We start from the raw sequence: 16,239 nt of genomic DNA on the forward strand, positions 1-16,239 counted from the left end.
TGTTAAAACTCAAATTGCACACCTTAAATATGTGCATTTTATTGTATGTCAATGAAGCCTGAACAAAGATGAAAAATGCCTTCACACTGCTGTAACACTGATGATAGATTATGGAAGTAAGATCTAGCAAATTCTCAAATCATGTAACTTCTCCTACATTAACTAAATATAAAAAATTAAATCACTAAATAAAAATGAATTAACACTATCTAGAAGACAAAAGAGACACTGAATATAATTTTTGGCAAACTGGCTGGCTTATAATTACCCATTAGACTACATACACAAAACAAATAATAGAACAGCAACATGTTAGATTAAAATCTTTTAAGTGCTTCATTCACATTGCTTTTAAGTTTACATTTTCAGTATGCTGAAATGTGAACCACTAGCATTATGTTTTATTTAACAGCATTACTCCATCAAGGCTATTCTATCAGTGACCTTTACTGTCAACTACCCACTTTCCTTCTAGATGCAATGTAAGGCAGTAATCTGAAACAAGAGGCATGTGCACTTTTATTTATAATAGGTATCACCTTTGCATCTTTCATTAAAGAAAAACTGGCTCATGAGTTTTCTATTACATATCTCAGGTGCCGTAAGTCCAATTAATTTTATCCATAAGATAGAAAAGGTAGCCAATTGAAGGTTTAGAAAATTATTTTCATTTATTTTTATTTATTATTATTTTTAGAGACAGGGTCTCGCTCTGTTGCCCACGCTGGAGTGTAGTGGTGCATTCATAGCTCACTGCAACCTCACACTCCTGGGCTCAAGTGATCTTCCCATCTCAGACTCCCAATTGGCTAGGACTACAGATGCACACCAACATGCCTGGCTAACTTTTTTGTAGAGATGGGGTCTCACTATGTTGCCCAGGCTGGTCTCAAACTCCTAGTCTTAAGTGATCCTCCTGCCTTACCCTCCCAAAGTGCTGGGATTGCAGGCATGAGCCACCACGCCCAGCTGAAAATTATTTTTAAAATCTTAACGTTTTAAGTAACAGTTAAACTAGTTCATATACAGTGAGACTCTAATAATAATCAGTAAGTTTGAATATCCAAAATGTTTCCCTAATGGCAGCTGTAGTAGAATATAAGCAGTCTTGTATGCAAACATCTTAGAAGAGCTTTGTCCAGCCCAAGCATTGATAATCATGTGATCTTTAGAGAGATCATAAACCTAGCTCCCTACCTCTACCACCAGCTACATTAATACACACAGAAATTTATATATATACACATATGTATATTTTTACATATACATACATACACACACACACACACACAAACACACACACGTATGCCTTTATGCCTTTTGAGGAACAAACAAGAAACCATATTTAAAGAGAATAAGTGGAAAAATAAAGAAACTGCAGATCTACAATGGCCATAGATGCCCTCCTTCATTTAAATAAGTATTAAATAACTACCCACTATGTGCCAGGTGCTTGTGATTCTCCGGGAAAATAGAAGAGAGGAGAGAGGAAGGATAAACACAAAGAGGCAAGAGAAAATTTCAGGGGTAGTGGGAGGAATGTGCATTATCTTGTTTGTGGTATTTTCACAGATGTATACATATATTAAAAGTCAAATTGTACACTTTAAATGTAAGCATTCTACTATATGTCAATGAAGCCTGAATAAAGCTGAAAAATTATAGCGATTAATAAAATGGTTACACTACCCTTGAGGAGAGTTCACACCTTTTGAATGATACATCTTTGATGAAATGCACCAAAAAGCAACTGGAGTTTCCCCAAACATAGAAAAAATGACCAGTTATGTTACAGCGACACCGACTAGGGGCAAGAAATATGATCAAACTGACAATGACTGTTGTAGAAATTAGGCCAAATTGAGATCTTAACGGGAAAATAGAAGACCAAGATGATATTGCAGACATAACTAGGAGAGATGTCCAGCCTATAAATTTCAGACAAGAAAACGGAATTATAGCCCCAATCATCATGTTCCTGAGAGAATGGACCTTAGGAGACAAAGAAAATCATGTTTTTAACAAAATGAAATGATCTACAACGTAGAAAGAGTTTCTTTAGAAGTAAGCTAATAAAAATCTATGCTAGACTATTTCTAAGAAACACTATTTGCAAAAAAACTGCACATCTAAAAGCAAGAACCAATGAATAACAAAATAAAAGTATGATCTAAAAAACAGTAACAAGGCCAGGCATGGTGGCTTACGCCTGTAATCCCAGCAATTTAGGAGGCCAAGGCAGGTGGATAGCTTGAGTTCAGGAGTTCGAGACCAGCCAGGGCAACATGGCAAAACCCCGTCTCTACAAAAAATACAAAAATTAGACGGGCATGGTGGTGTGTGCCTGTGGTACCAGCTATTTGGGAGGCTGAGGTGGGAGGACTGCTTGAGTCCAAAAGGCAGATGTTGCAGTGAGCCAAGACTATACCACTGCAATCCAGCTTGGGCAACAGAGCCAGACCCTGTCTCAAAATAAAAATAAATAACAACAACAAAAAACCCCTATAGTTGGAAACACTAATTGCTGTCTTCTTTTTCATACTATGAAGGGAAAACTTCTAACATATAGCCAAGAAACCTCAATAATGTAAAAATTTAAGTAAATAAGGCAGCCAACTTCCCTTTCAAAGAAATAGGAGAAAAGTGGCACAATAAGATGTGTCTAAGCTGAATGGACCCTATATTCAGATTGAACCAAAGATAAAACACTAAATACACTCAAAATCATGTAGTCAAAGGGGTAAAATGTCCCATAATCTATCCAAAAATAAAAATTGTTTGGCTTAAGGATTTATTTTGTTTTTAATGTTACTCTGGTCACTTGAGAGACTGAAGAGGCAAAGACTCTCACTCTACCCTTCCTTAGCCAAATCTATACCCTTTGACATCAGGCAACAAATGAAGGTCTTGAGGTTTGGTGAAGAAAGCTCTGGTTCTGCCAGCAAAGGTAAAGGGGTTAGAGCCTAGGCCAAAAAGGTCCTGGACCACTAAAATCCAAAACCAGGAAGAACCATTTTCACTCTCTAAAGCTACACTCAAATAAGCTAGCTCTGTGATTAGTTGTTAGGCAGAACTTTTGATTTAGAGCAAGAATCAGCAAACTATGGCTTGTGGGTTAAATCCATTCAGCTGTCTGTTTTTGTAAATAACATTTTATTGGCACACAGTCACATTTATTTATGTACTATCTATAGCTGTTTTTATGCTGTTTTTACACTACAATGGCAGAATTAAGTAGTTACAACAGAAACCATATGGTCCACAAAGCCGAAAAATATTTACTATCTCACCCTTTATAGAAAACACTTGCTGACCACTGATTTAGAAGAAAGGAAAGGAAAGAACACTTAGCAACCACTTGTTTTTATTATATAAAGTGTACAGCATGATGCTCTAATTTTTTTGAAGGGCATCCAAAAGAGTAGAGTTCCCACAGTTTAGTTCAGCAAACAAAGGAGTCCACCTGTGATATCCTTTCCTCTAATTTCTAAAAGATGTTTTTTTGCCGTCTTCAAGCTATGGCCACTTGTATGGTGTCTATGACTTGGCAGCTCAATAGTCTACTGTTCACTATTCATTCGTATTTAATAAGTTGTTCAAATTTAGTGTCAGATCACAATCACCATGCAGATGCATAATGGTTCTGCTTCCTTGTTGGGTAAGCAGTAAATAGCCCCAAGTTATCCGGCAGAATATAAAAATTTTGATGTGCCAGAATCTTTTAGGAGCAAATAACTGCCTTTTTCTTTTTTTTTTTTTTGAGACAGTGTCTCACTTTGTCACCCAGGCTGGAGTGCAGTGGCACGATCTCAGCTCACTGCAACCTCCACCTCCTGGGTTCAAGTGATTCTCCTGCCCAAGCCTTCAGAGTAGCTGGGATTACAGGAATGTGCCACCATGCCCAACAAATTTTTGTGTTTTTAGTAGAGACAGGGTTTCACCATGTTGGCCAGGCTAGTCTCAAATTCCAGACCTCAGGTGATCTGCCCACCTCGGCCACCCAAAGTGCTGGGATTACAGGCTTGAGCCACCACATCCAGCCAAATAACTGCCTTTTAACTAAAGGATGATACGTAAGGATTTATCCTGGTCAGACCAAGTACCCTGAAAGTATGTACACCTAAAATGTATACTGCCCAAACTAGGTATCAGTTTCTGACACTGGCTGATGAAGGAGGTGTTACCTGTCTAGACTGTTCCTAAACAGAAAACAATGGGAATAAACACAGAGAAACCCATCCAAAGAGGCCATGAAAAATAGGATGCTGGTCAGTGAGGTGTTCTGGACAGATGAGACAAGGCCTGGATGAAGTCTGCACTAAGAGGGACTCCAATAAATGCTAACAACACTGAAAGAATACTCATTGGAATTGAAGTTTCAACCTCTATTTTCACATCAATGAAAAGTTTCATTCAGGCCGGGTGTGGGGGCTCACGCCTGTAATCCCAACACTTTGGGAGGCTGAGGCAGGTGGATCACTTGAGGCCAGGAGTTCGAGACCAGCCCAGCCAACTTGGTGAAACCCCGTCTGTACTAAAAACACACACACATAAAAATAGCTGGGCAAGGTGGCGCACGCCTGTAATCCCAGCTACACGGGAGGCTTTGGGGAGGCAGAGATTGCGGATAGCCAAGATTGTACCACTGCACCCTAGCCTGGGCAACAAAGCAAGACTGTCTCAAAAAAATAAAAGTTTATTTCTCAGACAATTGGGGGAGGAGGAAATCACCTAGTCAGAGATAAATAAACAGAGACAGGGAGATGAACTTTCTAAAATTCTCCATGTCAGGAAAAAAACGCTAAGAGTCAGTATAGATTATACAAGAATAGAGGAAATATTCATTCCTTTTTTACCCAGTATTTATTTATCACCTACATACCAAGTATTAAGGATAAGGTACTAAACAAAACCCCAGTCCTCACAGAGCCTACATCACAGGTGGAGGGGGAGGAGGTACAGAGCATATTATATGGTGATACGTGCAAAAAAGAAAAATAATCAGGGAATAGTACGGAGTTTTGACAGGGGTGGGCAGGGAAGGCTTCACTAAGAAGGTGACATTTGAGTGCTACTTGGTGGGTTAGAATATAGGTTTAGCCCAATAAATCAAATTGTTTATACTCATAGACTGTCCATATACCTCATGAGCTTGCAGCTGTGTTTGTTTCACTGTTCTTCAGAAATAGGATCATAGCCTGTTCTCCCTGAGAGTAAAGTTCAAGAAGATAAAAGCACACCTTCAAGAAAATCCCTCTTTGAAATGTTCCCAAAATAACAAAGGAATAAAAAGGTATAAACTCACAAGAAATAGAAGAAACAGATGTCAACAAAAAAGGATATAAAGTAAAAAAGCAAACAAACAAACAAACAAAAAACATAGCACAGAACTTTTATGTGGGGAATACTATCTTAAGTAAGTATGACAGGATACAAGGAAAGACAAACTTAGAGCAAAGCAGTACTGACAAGCTTCTCAAGCTAGATCAAAAAACACTCAGGAAAGTGTGGCGCCTACCCTAGAAAGAACAGAAAGGGGCTGGGCACAGTGGCTCAAGCCTGCAATCCCAGCACTTTGGGAGGCCAAGGCGGGCGGATCACCTGAGGTCATGAGTTTGAGACCAACCTGGCCAACATGGTGAAACTCCATCTCTACTAAAAATACAAAAATTAGCTGGGTGTGTTGGCAGGTTCCTGGAGTCCCAGCTACTCGGGAGGCTGAGGCAGGAGAACTGCTTGAATCCGGGAGGCAGAGGTTGCAGTGAGCTGGGATTGCGCCACTGCACTCCAGCCTGGGTGACAGAGTGAGACTCCATCTAAAAAAAAAAAAAAAGAATAAAAAAGAAAGAAAGAACAGAAAGGAACGAAGGAACCACCATGGGAAGGTTTTAAAAATGGGTCACTGCCACACAGTTAAGCAAGAGTCCCACAGCCCTAGGGGGCCACCCATCTTGATGTTAAATTGACAACTGGAAGAAACAACAAAGAAACTAGATCAGCTGCCAGAACTAGATTAACTTCAAAGAAAACGGTAAATTTAAACAAAAGGCTAATTAGTTGGGCACAGTGGCTCATGCCTGTAATCCCAGTACTTTGGGAGGCCAAGGCAGAAGGATCGCTTGAGCCCATGAGTTCAAGACCAGCCTGGGCATAGCGAGACCCCGTCTCTTAAAAAAAAACATAAACAAAAATTTAAAAAATAAACTAAAAGCTACTTACTTGTTGGTAAGAACAAGGGTGATTGTAGTAAATATAGTTTTAACTGGATTGCTACACAAAGCACTAGAGGAAGGAGATAAGGATTGGGACACCTTCTCCCTCTTTCTTACTCATATATAAACTCCAAAGAAAAGAGAACCAAGAAGCTGAGGATAAGCACCCCTAAGATATAACGAGTGAGGCACAAAATATGACTCCTCTGGCAGGTCTCAAGACCCAGGTACTGCAAAATCTTCCCTAAGATAGCACAACACCTAGTAAATAATAGAAAAAACTCTTTCCATCTTAGGAAAATCTGGATTACCCTATTTTTCTAGTGCTCATTCATCTTTTCTACAGAAGTCAACTACTTCTTCCAAATGCTCAATGAAAATAAAAAGAAAACAGTAATGCTACAGGAATTCTACTTAAAGGGTAGGGAGAATAAAAACTTTCCTATCTATTACACTTTTACAACAGCTGTTGCACTTACTTTAAAAGGCTAATATAAAGATAAAATAAGTATCAAAGTCCCTCATAAAGTTATTTTGAAAATCAAGTTCAAAATTACACATCTGTAGGTTTCAAAAGTTCACTTAAGATTTACTGTATTAGTTTTCATGTTTGCTTTTCGGTCCTCCATAAAATGGTTGAGAAATACTTAAAAATAGAAATACTGGAGAAACGTAGGACACTCTATCAGAACAGTCCATCCTGTTCTTTGTCATCTATTCTCTTTTGAAAGTATTGGCTTACCACTCAGGATCCCCTCCACAAAAAAGAAAGACTAGACAGAGCAGGACCTAATATTAACATACAAGTAATAGTGACAAAAAGATTTCTCACAAATATGCTAAATTTTATAATTATTGATAAACCATTAAAAGTAAAAGGTAAGCACCTCTCCCATTCCTTAACTGAAAAAAAAAAAGTAGATGGAATGCACTCATTTTGTCTTTATGGATATTCTCCAATAGTTAAAATAACTTGTTAACAACACATACTATACAGATATATGTCTTACCTATTAAAGATTTGATATTTTCTAAGATTAAATCACTAGTAATACTTCCAGATAAATCTTGCCCCAATTCAGCAATCAGCTTGGCATAACCTTCATTCTCTTCTCTTAACAAATTGAATTTTTGCTGCTTATAACTGAAATCAGATAAATACCATTAAGGGGATAAAATTAATTTTAATTAACAAGCTTGCACAGAGTACTGTATTCTCACTGAATTTTCTTATCTCCAACCTACAACAATCATAAGAATAGTTGTTGAAAGTTTACCTCTTTGTGTACCTTTTAGAGTAGAAAATAACAGTGATTCATACGAAAACCCCAATATTAATTACATAGGGAAAACCAGTAACACAAGAAAAGGATATTGTTAATATCAGGGAACAATAACATATCACTATTTCCATCTCTAAGAATATACCCTGAGTATAGCCACAGTCATAAATTATTTCATTGCTAATGATGAAAGCATGAGTATTATTTTAACTTTGAATATGGGCAAAAGTAACAATGGTTTTGCACAGGTAAAGGTCACTGATGACTCAATATTAGGCTACTTTTAGAAGGCAAAAAACACAAGACATGCTGACCACAAACAAAAAAAAAACAATCTTCAAAGTCCCCTTAGAAGCTACTAGCATTCAAAATATGAACAAAAAAACATACTCAGCTACTTGATCTGCAACGTAAGATACGTGTACTTACAAGAGTTTTGTCTTGATTTTAACTGACTTTTGATTGAATTGCTGTGATTGTTTGATAAGCCCTAATGATTCCAGTGTTTCTGGATCCAGGCGTTCCTTTAGAACTGTGTCTGAAACTAAATACTGTATTAAAAAATATTAAAGGTTGTTTATTCCTTAGCATTGCATCCACAACGTTAACTATATTCAAACTAAAGCTTCCTAAATAAGAATACAAAAATAACATTCTCTATATAACAACCTACAATTTATAAAAAGGCTTAGAAGTTCAATTTAACAAATATTATGACTCCAAATATTGAAATATTTAATAAACAGCTTTCAAAAAATTCACTACAAAATTATATGCATGTTGTACACTGCCTATAAATGACAAGAACTACAGATGAAATTTTCAATATGACTGCATTTGGCTTATCTGGATTTTCACCTAATACAGCACTTAATAGCCTCCTACTTTAAGTTAAATTCTAGTATAGCAAAGACAAGCACCTTCTTCCAGGTCTGAACCATGGCAGTTTTCCTTGGTTCTAAATTTATGAACACAAATGGTTTACCAGACAACAATCATGGCAAGTTCTAGAATTTATCATTTTTAAACTACCTCTATTCTTTTACTCTTTGCTTAACAGTTTACGAGGAAAAAAAAAATCCATTTAAAAGCTGTCTACAATCATTTCTACTTACTTTATAAATGCTTACCTTTTTCTTAGGAACTTACTAGGTCAGGAATATCATGAAAGGTTTTAAATGTATAGATAGTTTAAGTGATATGGATATGGTTACATGCTTATTTCATAGAAACAGCATGTCATATTTCACAAAACATTCCATTTCAAAACCCAAATCTCACCTTATGAGAAAAGTCAACTGAATGTCAATATCCTCCTCCATTAACATGATTAACTTCTATTACAACTGTTTAATGCAGATTTTTAAAAGGGAAAAATATTTTTAAAAACTTACCAAACATGCTAATACCAACTGTGTAAAATAGTCTCTCTTGCTTTTTTCTTCTAAACAATTTGTCTCAATATCTATAATGATGAAGAAAAAAGTTTGATTGATTTTTCTAGACTCCCCAGCACTAAAGTAAGATATATTTTATTTAAAACTAACTAATTTTAAAATGCCTCAATCTGAATTTGGAAAAATTCAAAGCTATGGTAACATGAGATGTTATATGAATGCTTTAATTTCTCCTAAAACTGGAGATTGACCCTGTGACCTATGACAGATCCATAAAACGGTACATCAATTACACTGGAGCTACCTGCTATGGCACTGGAAGTGACAAAGCTTCAAAAAATATCGTTCGCAAAAAATGAAACATTCAAACAAAGTTTAAATGGCCACTTGTCAGAGATGCTAAAAAAAAGATTATTTTAGGTGGAAAGTTGAACAGGGTTATAACAAAGATTTCTTCTAACTCTAAAGATCCTAATACTCAGGCTGGGCGCAGTGGCTTACGCCTGTAATCCCAACACTTTGGGAGGCCGAGGCAGGTGGATCATGAGGTCAGGAGTTCAAGACCAGCCTGACCAACATGGTGAAACCCTGTCTCTACTAAAAATACAAAAATTAGCCTGGGGTGGTGGCACACGCCTGTAATTGCAGCTACTCAGGAGACTGAGGCAGGATAATCGCTTGAACCTGGGAGGCGGAGCTTGCAGTGAGCCGAGATCATGCCACTGCACTCCAGCCTGGGCAACAGAGCGAGACTCTGTCTCAAAAAAAAAAAAAAGATCCTAATACTCATGAAGATCAAACCCATGACTTTCGCCACCCTGGTCAAATTACCATGTTCTAACCAAGCTACCTGGCCACCAACCTGATGAAAAGACAGTATTAAATATTTTTGGCCGGGTACAGTGGCTCACGCCTGTAATCTAGCACTTTGGGAGGCCGAGGCGGGTGGATCACCTGAGGTCAGGGGTTCAAGACCAGCCTGGGCAACATGATGAAACCCTGTCGCTACTAAAAATACAAAAATCAGCTGGGTTCAGTGGCACGCATCTGTAAGTACAGCTACTAGGGAAGCTGAGGCAGGAGAATCACTTGAACCTGGGAGGCAGAAGTTGCAGTGAGCCGAGATCGTGCCACTGCATTCCAGCCTGGGTGACAGAGTAAGACTCTGTCACAAAAAAAAAAAAAATTAACATCTTTTCTTGACTTATAATTCCAGTCAGTAAACAGAAATTATTCAAAATTTTTATCTTCCTACTGAAATATTTAAAAACTGAGAGTTTCATAAATTATTCAGAAAATTTGTCAAAAAATTTTCTGATCTGAAGTGTGGAAGAAAAAAAAACAATTAGTGCCAAATGCCAAGCACCAAAAATTTCAACCAGCATTGGCAGGATTACAAAACAAGGCTGATCTCAGGATTACTGCTTTAACTGATTTATACTATTAACCTAATTTTACAGTCAACTCATAATTTAGAATATGCTATAAAGAGAAGCACTGGTTTTAGTGAAGTAATAAAAATTGTCATCTACATGTTCTACTGCCAACACTGAGAATCAAAAGAGAAGGGGATTTTTCATCAAACATATCCACATTTTCCTGGCCCTTGACTTTCCCTTCTTGGACAGTTGCCATTTCTACATATCCTGGCCACTGTAGCTAAGCACACAGTTAGCTCATGTGTATTAAGGAAATTTTAGGGTGTAATTTATGCAATGTAAATTACAGTACAATCTCAATTTCTCATTAAGACTTTTAACCCATGTGTATCTCACCAATCCTTTTCAGGGACTCCCAGTTGTTGCCCTGCTATCTGGTTTTCTGGTCCCTCCTTAGTCTAGAACTTTAAAGATACTGATTTTAAGGGATTGGGGCTAAACTGGGCCCATTCTTTTACCCAACACCTATCTATACTCCAGGGCCCTAAAGTCCCTAAGATCTACCTCTCAAGGTCCCTAAGATCGGGGCACTGGATGGCAGATTCATCCTCTTCAAGTCAAGTCTCTCTCCTCTCAGCCACCTAACCTGATTAAGACACTTATCCTCTGAGGGTTTGTGAACCTGGAATGAATTATTTTAGCTCATTAATCTTAATTCTTAGAATTGGATAAATTACTTAAATGTCTAACCATTCTCTTGGGTTCTGACAATGTTAGGAAACGCTTAATAGAGTCTCAGTAAATTTCTTAGCTGAGCTATCTCAACAATCAGTACAGGACTCTTATCATCCCAACTGTACTCTCCCTGGTTTCTTTATTCTTTTTGCTCTAACTCATAACACCATTCTAATAAACTCATTTATTATCCCTGACTCCTTTACCTCGAATAAATTCTCTTTAATTTCCCCTAAGATTTTAATAAAAAGCCCTCAGCTATTTCCAACTCTAGTGCCCAGCATCACCAATTACCTACCCCAGCCCAGAGGTCCCATCAGCCTATCAACTTACAGCAGACTCCCCCTTTCTATAGCTCTCATGCCCCCTCACCTTCATACGATTAGTCTGTTAAAGTTGCTATCAGCCAGGCGTGGTAGCTCAAGCCTGTAATCCCAGCACTTTGGGAGGCCAAGGCAGGCAGATCACCTGAGGTTAGGAGTTTGAGATCAGCCTGGCCAACAGGGCGAAACCCTGTCTCTATTAAAAATACAAAAATTAGCTAGTCATGGTGGCACATGCCTGTAATCCCAGCTACTCGGGAGGCTGAGGCAGGAGAATCACTTGAACCCGCAAGGAGGCGAAGGTTGCAGTGAGCCGAGATTGCACCACTGCACTCCAGCCTGGGCAACAAGAGTGAAACTCCATCTCGGGGTGGGGCTGGGGGTGGCGGTGGGGGGCGGGGGTGGGGAGAGGGGGTTGCTGTCTTAACCCGGAAAATGCAGCACTAATTTCCCTCATAACTGTTAACATTTAGAATGACAATATGATGTAATAAAAAGATCATAGGCTGTGGAGCCAAAGTGACCCAGGTTCAAATTCTGCCTTACTGGCTTGCATGGCCTTGAAAAGTCACCACTTCGCTGAACCTCATTTTTCTGATCTGTACTCCTACCACCTTTACAGGAGTTGATGTAAGGATTAAAATAAAAATTAAATGCTTAACACAATGCCCAGAACATGGAAGGTACTCTAAAGCAGAACTTAAATTGTTACCATTATTATTGTCATCATCATCCCATTATTAGAGGTAGCTCGCATTCTTACTCCTATTCCCCAGCCTTGATCTGGGGTCACACTTGAATCATTTTTTTTCTGCCAAGGGTGAAGGTGGGTGAGTGAGGGGGCAGGTGAGGGAAATCCTCTTTCCAAGTTTGCCGTCATAATCTTGCTTATAAAAATGGACTGGATAGGCCGGGCACGGTAGCTCACGCCTATAATCCCAGCACTTTGGGAGGCCAAGGTAGGCAGATCTCTTGAGGTCAGGAGTTTGAGACCTGCCTGGCCAACATGGTGAAACCCCGTCTCTACTAAAAATACAAAAAAATTAGCCAGGTGTGGTGGCACGCACCTTTAATCCCAGCTACTCAGGAAGCTGAGACAGGAGAATCACTTGAACCCAGGAAGCAGAGGTTGCAGTGAGCCAAGATCGTGCCACTGCACTCAGTCTGGGCAACAGAGCAAGACGCCATCTCAAACAAAAAATGGACTGGATAGGCTAAGAGAAATTTCCCAAAAGCAACCAAGCATCATCTTCATGAATTCATGTTACTAGTAAAAGACAATAACTTGTAACAATAATTCGTATTACTAAATAACTATGAAGGGAAAAATATAACCTAGTAAGTCAATAAGGAAAATACTAGAGTCAATAAGCTGATAATTGATGATTACCCAAAGAAAGATATACTCCTGACACTATCAAGGAACAATAGCTTCCACAAAATGTTACCTACAAATCAGTCTCAGTCTTACAAATTTATAGTAAAAATATTTTTAACTGAAATTTGTTTCATGATGTATTTATTTGTTTCATGATGTATATATTATATATATATTTGAATTATACCTCTAAAGCTTGTTTATAACATTGATTATGACATTTGACTTATATTGCTATATTCTCTACAAAGAATCAATTTGCTTTTAGACTTGCAGAAACATTTGTAAAATTCTTAGTTTAAAACATTTTATTTAACAAACATTTGATTTACCAAACAGCACGTTACAGGTGAAATAAAGGCTTAATACCTACCTAATATGCAGAATACATCAGCAAGAATGGAGGGCATATCCTCACGAAATTCCTAATTTTAAAAATATAATTACAGTAAATAGCAAAAAAGCACACAGCAAGTATTAGGGTTTCATAATAACACTCTTCTGTGAAACTTAAAAACAAAAAATGGCTGGGAGCAGTGGCTCACACCTGTAATCCCAGCACTTTGGGAGGCCGAGGAGGGCAGATGACTTGAGCCCAAAAGTTTGGGACCAGCCTGGACCACGTGGTGAAACCCCACCTCTACCAAAAAAAAAAAAAACAAATTAGCCAGGCGTGATGGTGTACTAGCTACTCAAGACACTGAGGTGGGAGGATCATTTGAGCCCAGGAGGTGGAAGCTGCAGTGAGCCAAGATCGCACCACTGCACTCCACCCTGGGCAACAGAGGAAACTCTGTCTTTCAAAAAAAAAAAAAAATTGATTTCCAGGTGGTGCTGAAAAAAAAAATTTTAAAAACAAAAACCCCATCATTATATTGACAAATATTAACATTCTTCAAGTAAACTTTCATAACAAAGAGGAAGATAATGTTTGCAAAAAATGTTTAAATGTCTACCATGAAATAACTTGATAAAAAAACAGAAACCTACACAAGCACTTTAGGAAATATTAAAGAGCACAAATGAGTAACATTTTTCCAAAGAAGCTTCGTTTTAGAAATCATGTGAATTTAGAGTACCTCATACCTACCTAAAGGAAGACTGTTAAAAATTGTACACTTTTCATCCAAGACTTTAAATATTGTGCTCATGCCTGAGTCAACATTTGATTTATGCAAAAATCATAATGGTATCAGAAAAACAGAAATCTTGAAAATACAAAACCAGCTAAAAAGCTAAAAGCTGGTTTGGGAGGGTTTTAGTTTCAGGAGGTACATGTACAGGTTTCTTACATGAATATATTTGGTAATGCTGGGGTTTGGGTTTCTATCGAATCCATCATCCAAATAGTGAACATAGTACTCAATAGGTAGTTTTTCAACCCTTATTCCCCTCCTCCCTGCCCCCTTTTTTGGAGCTCAATATTCTCTTTATTTTCTTTATTTACTCTTGTTTCCTTTGGAGAAAATGACCCAAAATCGGGCCAGGCACAGTGGCTCACGCCTGTAATCCTAGCACTTTGGGAGGCCGAGGCAGGTGGATCACAAGGTCAAGAGTTCAAGACCAGCCTGGCCAACATGGTGAAACCCTGTCTCTACTAAGAATATAAAAATTAGCCGGGTGTGGTGGTACGCGCCTGTAATCTCAACAACTCGGGAGGCTGAGGCAGGAGAATTGTTTGAATCTGGGAGACAGAGGTTGTAGTGAGCCAAGATTGTGCCACTGCACTCTAGCCTGGGTGACAGAGCAAGATACCATCTTGGGGAAAGAAAAAAAAAGAAAAGAAAAGGATCCTCCTGTTTCTGAATAAAAACTTCAGCATTATTCTAGATTTGTCTCTAGACTTTCCACTCCCACACTCAATTTTAGGGCTATTTTCCATTAGAAGGGATCATAGTTCACTTATTGCAGTTAACAGTTTGCTGGCAGTACAGCAACCCTAAAATTAGCCTATTTTCAGAAACTAAAAGAAATTCTAAAGAAAAATCTGGCAGCTGCAAGGAGACGCACAAGATACTCTTCTGTGGGTAAGATACTGGACAGTATATAGTACTAAGAGAAAGCCATGACAAAGACAATCAAGCTGCAGAAGTATCTATAAAGACATCATTAAGTATTCAAAAGAAAGAAGAAGCTATGTAAGAACCAAACACACATACATAAAATTCACTTGAACTATCCATTTTCAATAAATGAAAAAAGAATCAGAATCAGATCCCATAAACAAACTAAAACCTATACCAATGCTCAATTTACAAAATGAAATAACCTTGTCAATCAGATTTTAGCCTCAAATTTCTTAAGGGCTCTGAACTCTCGTTATGTCTATTTAAATGCAAGTACTCAGGCCACTTGAAGATCAGAAATAGAGTAAGACAAGAGTTTTCAAAAACGAAATATTCGTTGTTTAAGAAAGATTGGTAGCAACTGAATTTTTTTAATGTTAAAAAAAGGAACTTGACTACTCCAACATGAACTAATTCTGTTGTTATCAGCTGGAGATAATTTAGAGACAAAAGGGAAACTCACTGAATTCCTACTGCTCAAATACACCCCAATATGGGGTGGAAAATCACAACAGCTAAACTTAGAATTTCCTTAAGACTATCCCTGGGAAAGCACAAAAAACATACAAATATTACCTCCCCTGACAGAAAAAAAGGCTACAGAAGATTAAAGAAACACAGTAAGAGAAGTTCAGATTGAGACCAAGAAGCTTCAAATCCCACACCTTAATAAAACCTATTATAAAAGCTATTCTGAATTTTATTTATATACAATTTTGTTATAAATGTATATATACACATATATACACAGACACAAGATAATTTTATTTATATACAAGTTTAAAAGCCAGCTTAGTAATAAAAGAACAGCACGCCACTTGTAAAACCTCAAGCTTAACTACTGGTTTACAATTTGAAAGCCCATCTTCCAATTCAAATGCCAAACCACCATGAAAAATATTTGGTCTGAATCTAACTTAAATTCTCCAATAAATGAAGGAGTGAAACAGAATAACCATGTAAAAGAGTTTTTTTTTTAATCTAGTCAATATTTTTTAAACCATAAGTAAATGAAAACTGGCACCAAGTGAATGTTAGAGCCAAACAATTGCAATTTAAAATAATTTAATCCTCAATTTTTAAAATATATTTAATTTCTAAACATAACTACAAACAAAAAATGGCTTATACTATATTGAGAGAAAAATATTTTAGCCAATTTACTTTTTTAGAGTGGCATTTTTAATTAAGGACACCTTAATTTTTTTTTTAATTATACTTTAAGTTCTAGGGTACATGTGCACAATGTGCAGGTTTGTTACCTATGTATACATGTGCCATGTCGGTGTGCTACACCCATTAACTCATCATTTACATTACGTATATCTCCTAATGTTATCCCTCCCCCCACCCATGGATACCTTAATTTCATTACAGCACAGGCTTTTTTTTTTTTTCCCCTACCAGCCTACCTGATATTTCCTACTTTACTAACAATCAGATAAAAAGATTAAACTATCTGTGTT

At 37.6% G+C, this 16,239-nt stretch overlaps 1 protein-coding gene across 20 annotated transcripts in view; it reads right to left on the reverse strand.

The window, feature by feature from the left end:
• THOC2 (THO complex subunit 2) overlaps nucleotides 1–16,239 on the reverse strand; it is a 133,898-nt gene that overhangs the window by 90,608 nt on the left and 27,051 nt on the right. For all 20 annotated transcript variants that reach the window (XR_010119676.1, XR_010119677.1, XM_063634890.1 and 17 more), the window contains exons 4-7: nucleotides 13,081–13,132; nucleotides 8,890–8,960; nucleotides 7,925–8,046; nucleotides 7,223–7,356 (exon numbers count right to left, since the gene is read on the reverse strand). Coding sequence is in view for 18 of the 20 variants with exons in the window: in XM_063634890.1 (XP_063490960.1) it covers nucleotides 7,223–7,356; nucleotides 7,925–8,046; nucleotides 8,890–8,960; nucleotides 13,081–13,132 (379 nt within the window). In the remaining 2 variants the exon portion in view is untranslated. The remainder of the gene's footprint in view (nucleotides 1–7,222; nucleotides 7,357–7,924; nucleotides 8,047–8,889; nucleotides 8,961–13,080; nucleotides 13,133–16,239) is intronic.

Source organism: Symphalangus syndactylus, chromosome X (genome assembly GCF_028878055.3).
Source record: "Symphalangus syndactylus isolate Jambi chromosome X, NHGRI_mSymSyn1-v2.1_pri, whole genome shotgun sequence".
Taxonomy (NCBI): Eukaryota; Metazoa; Chordata; class Mammalia; order Primates; family Hylobatidae; genus Symphalangus; species Symphalangus syndactylus.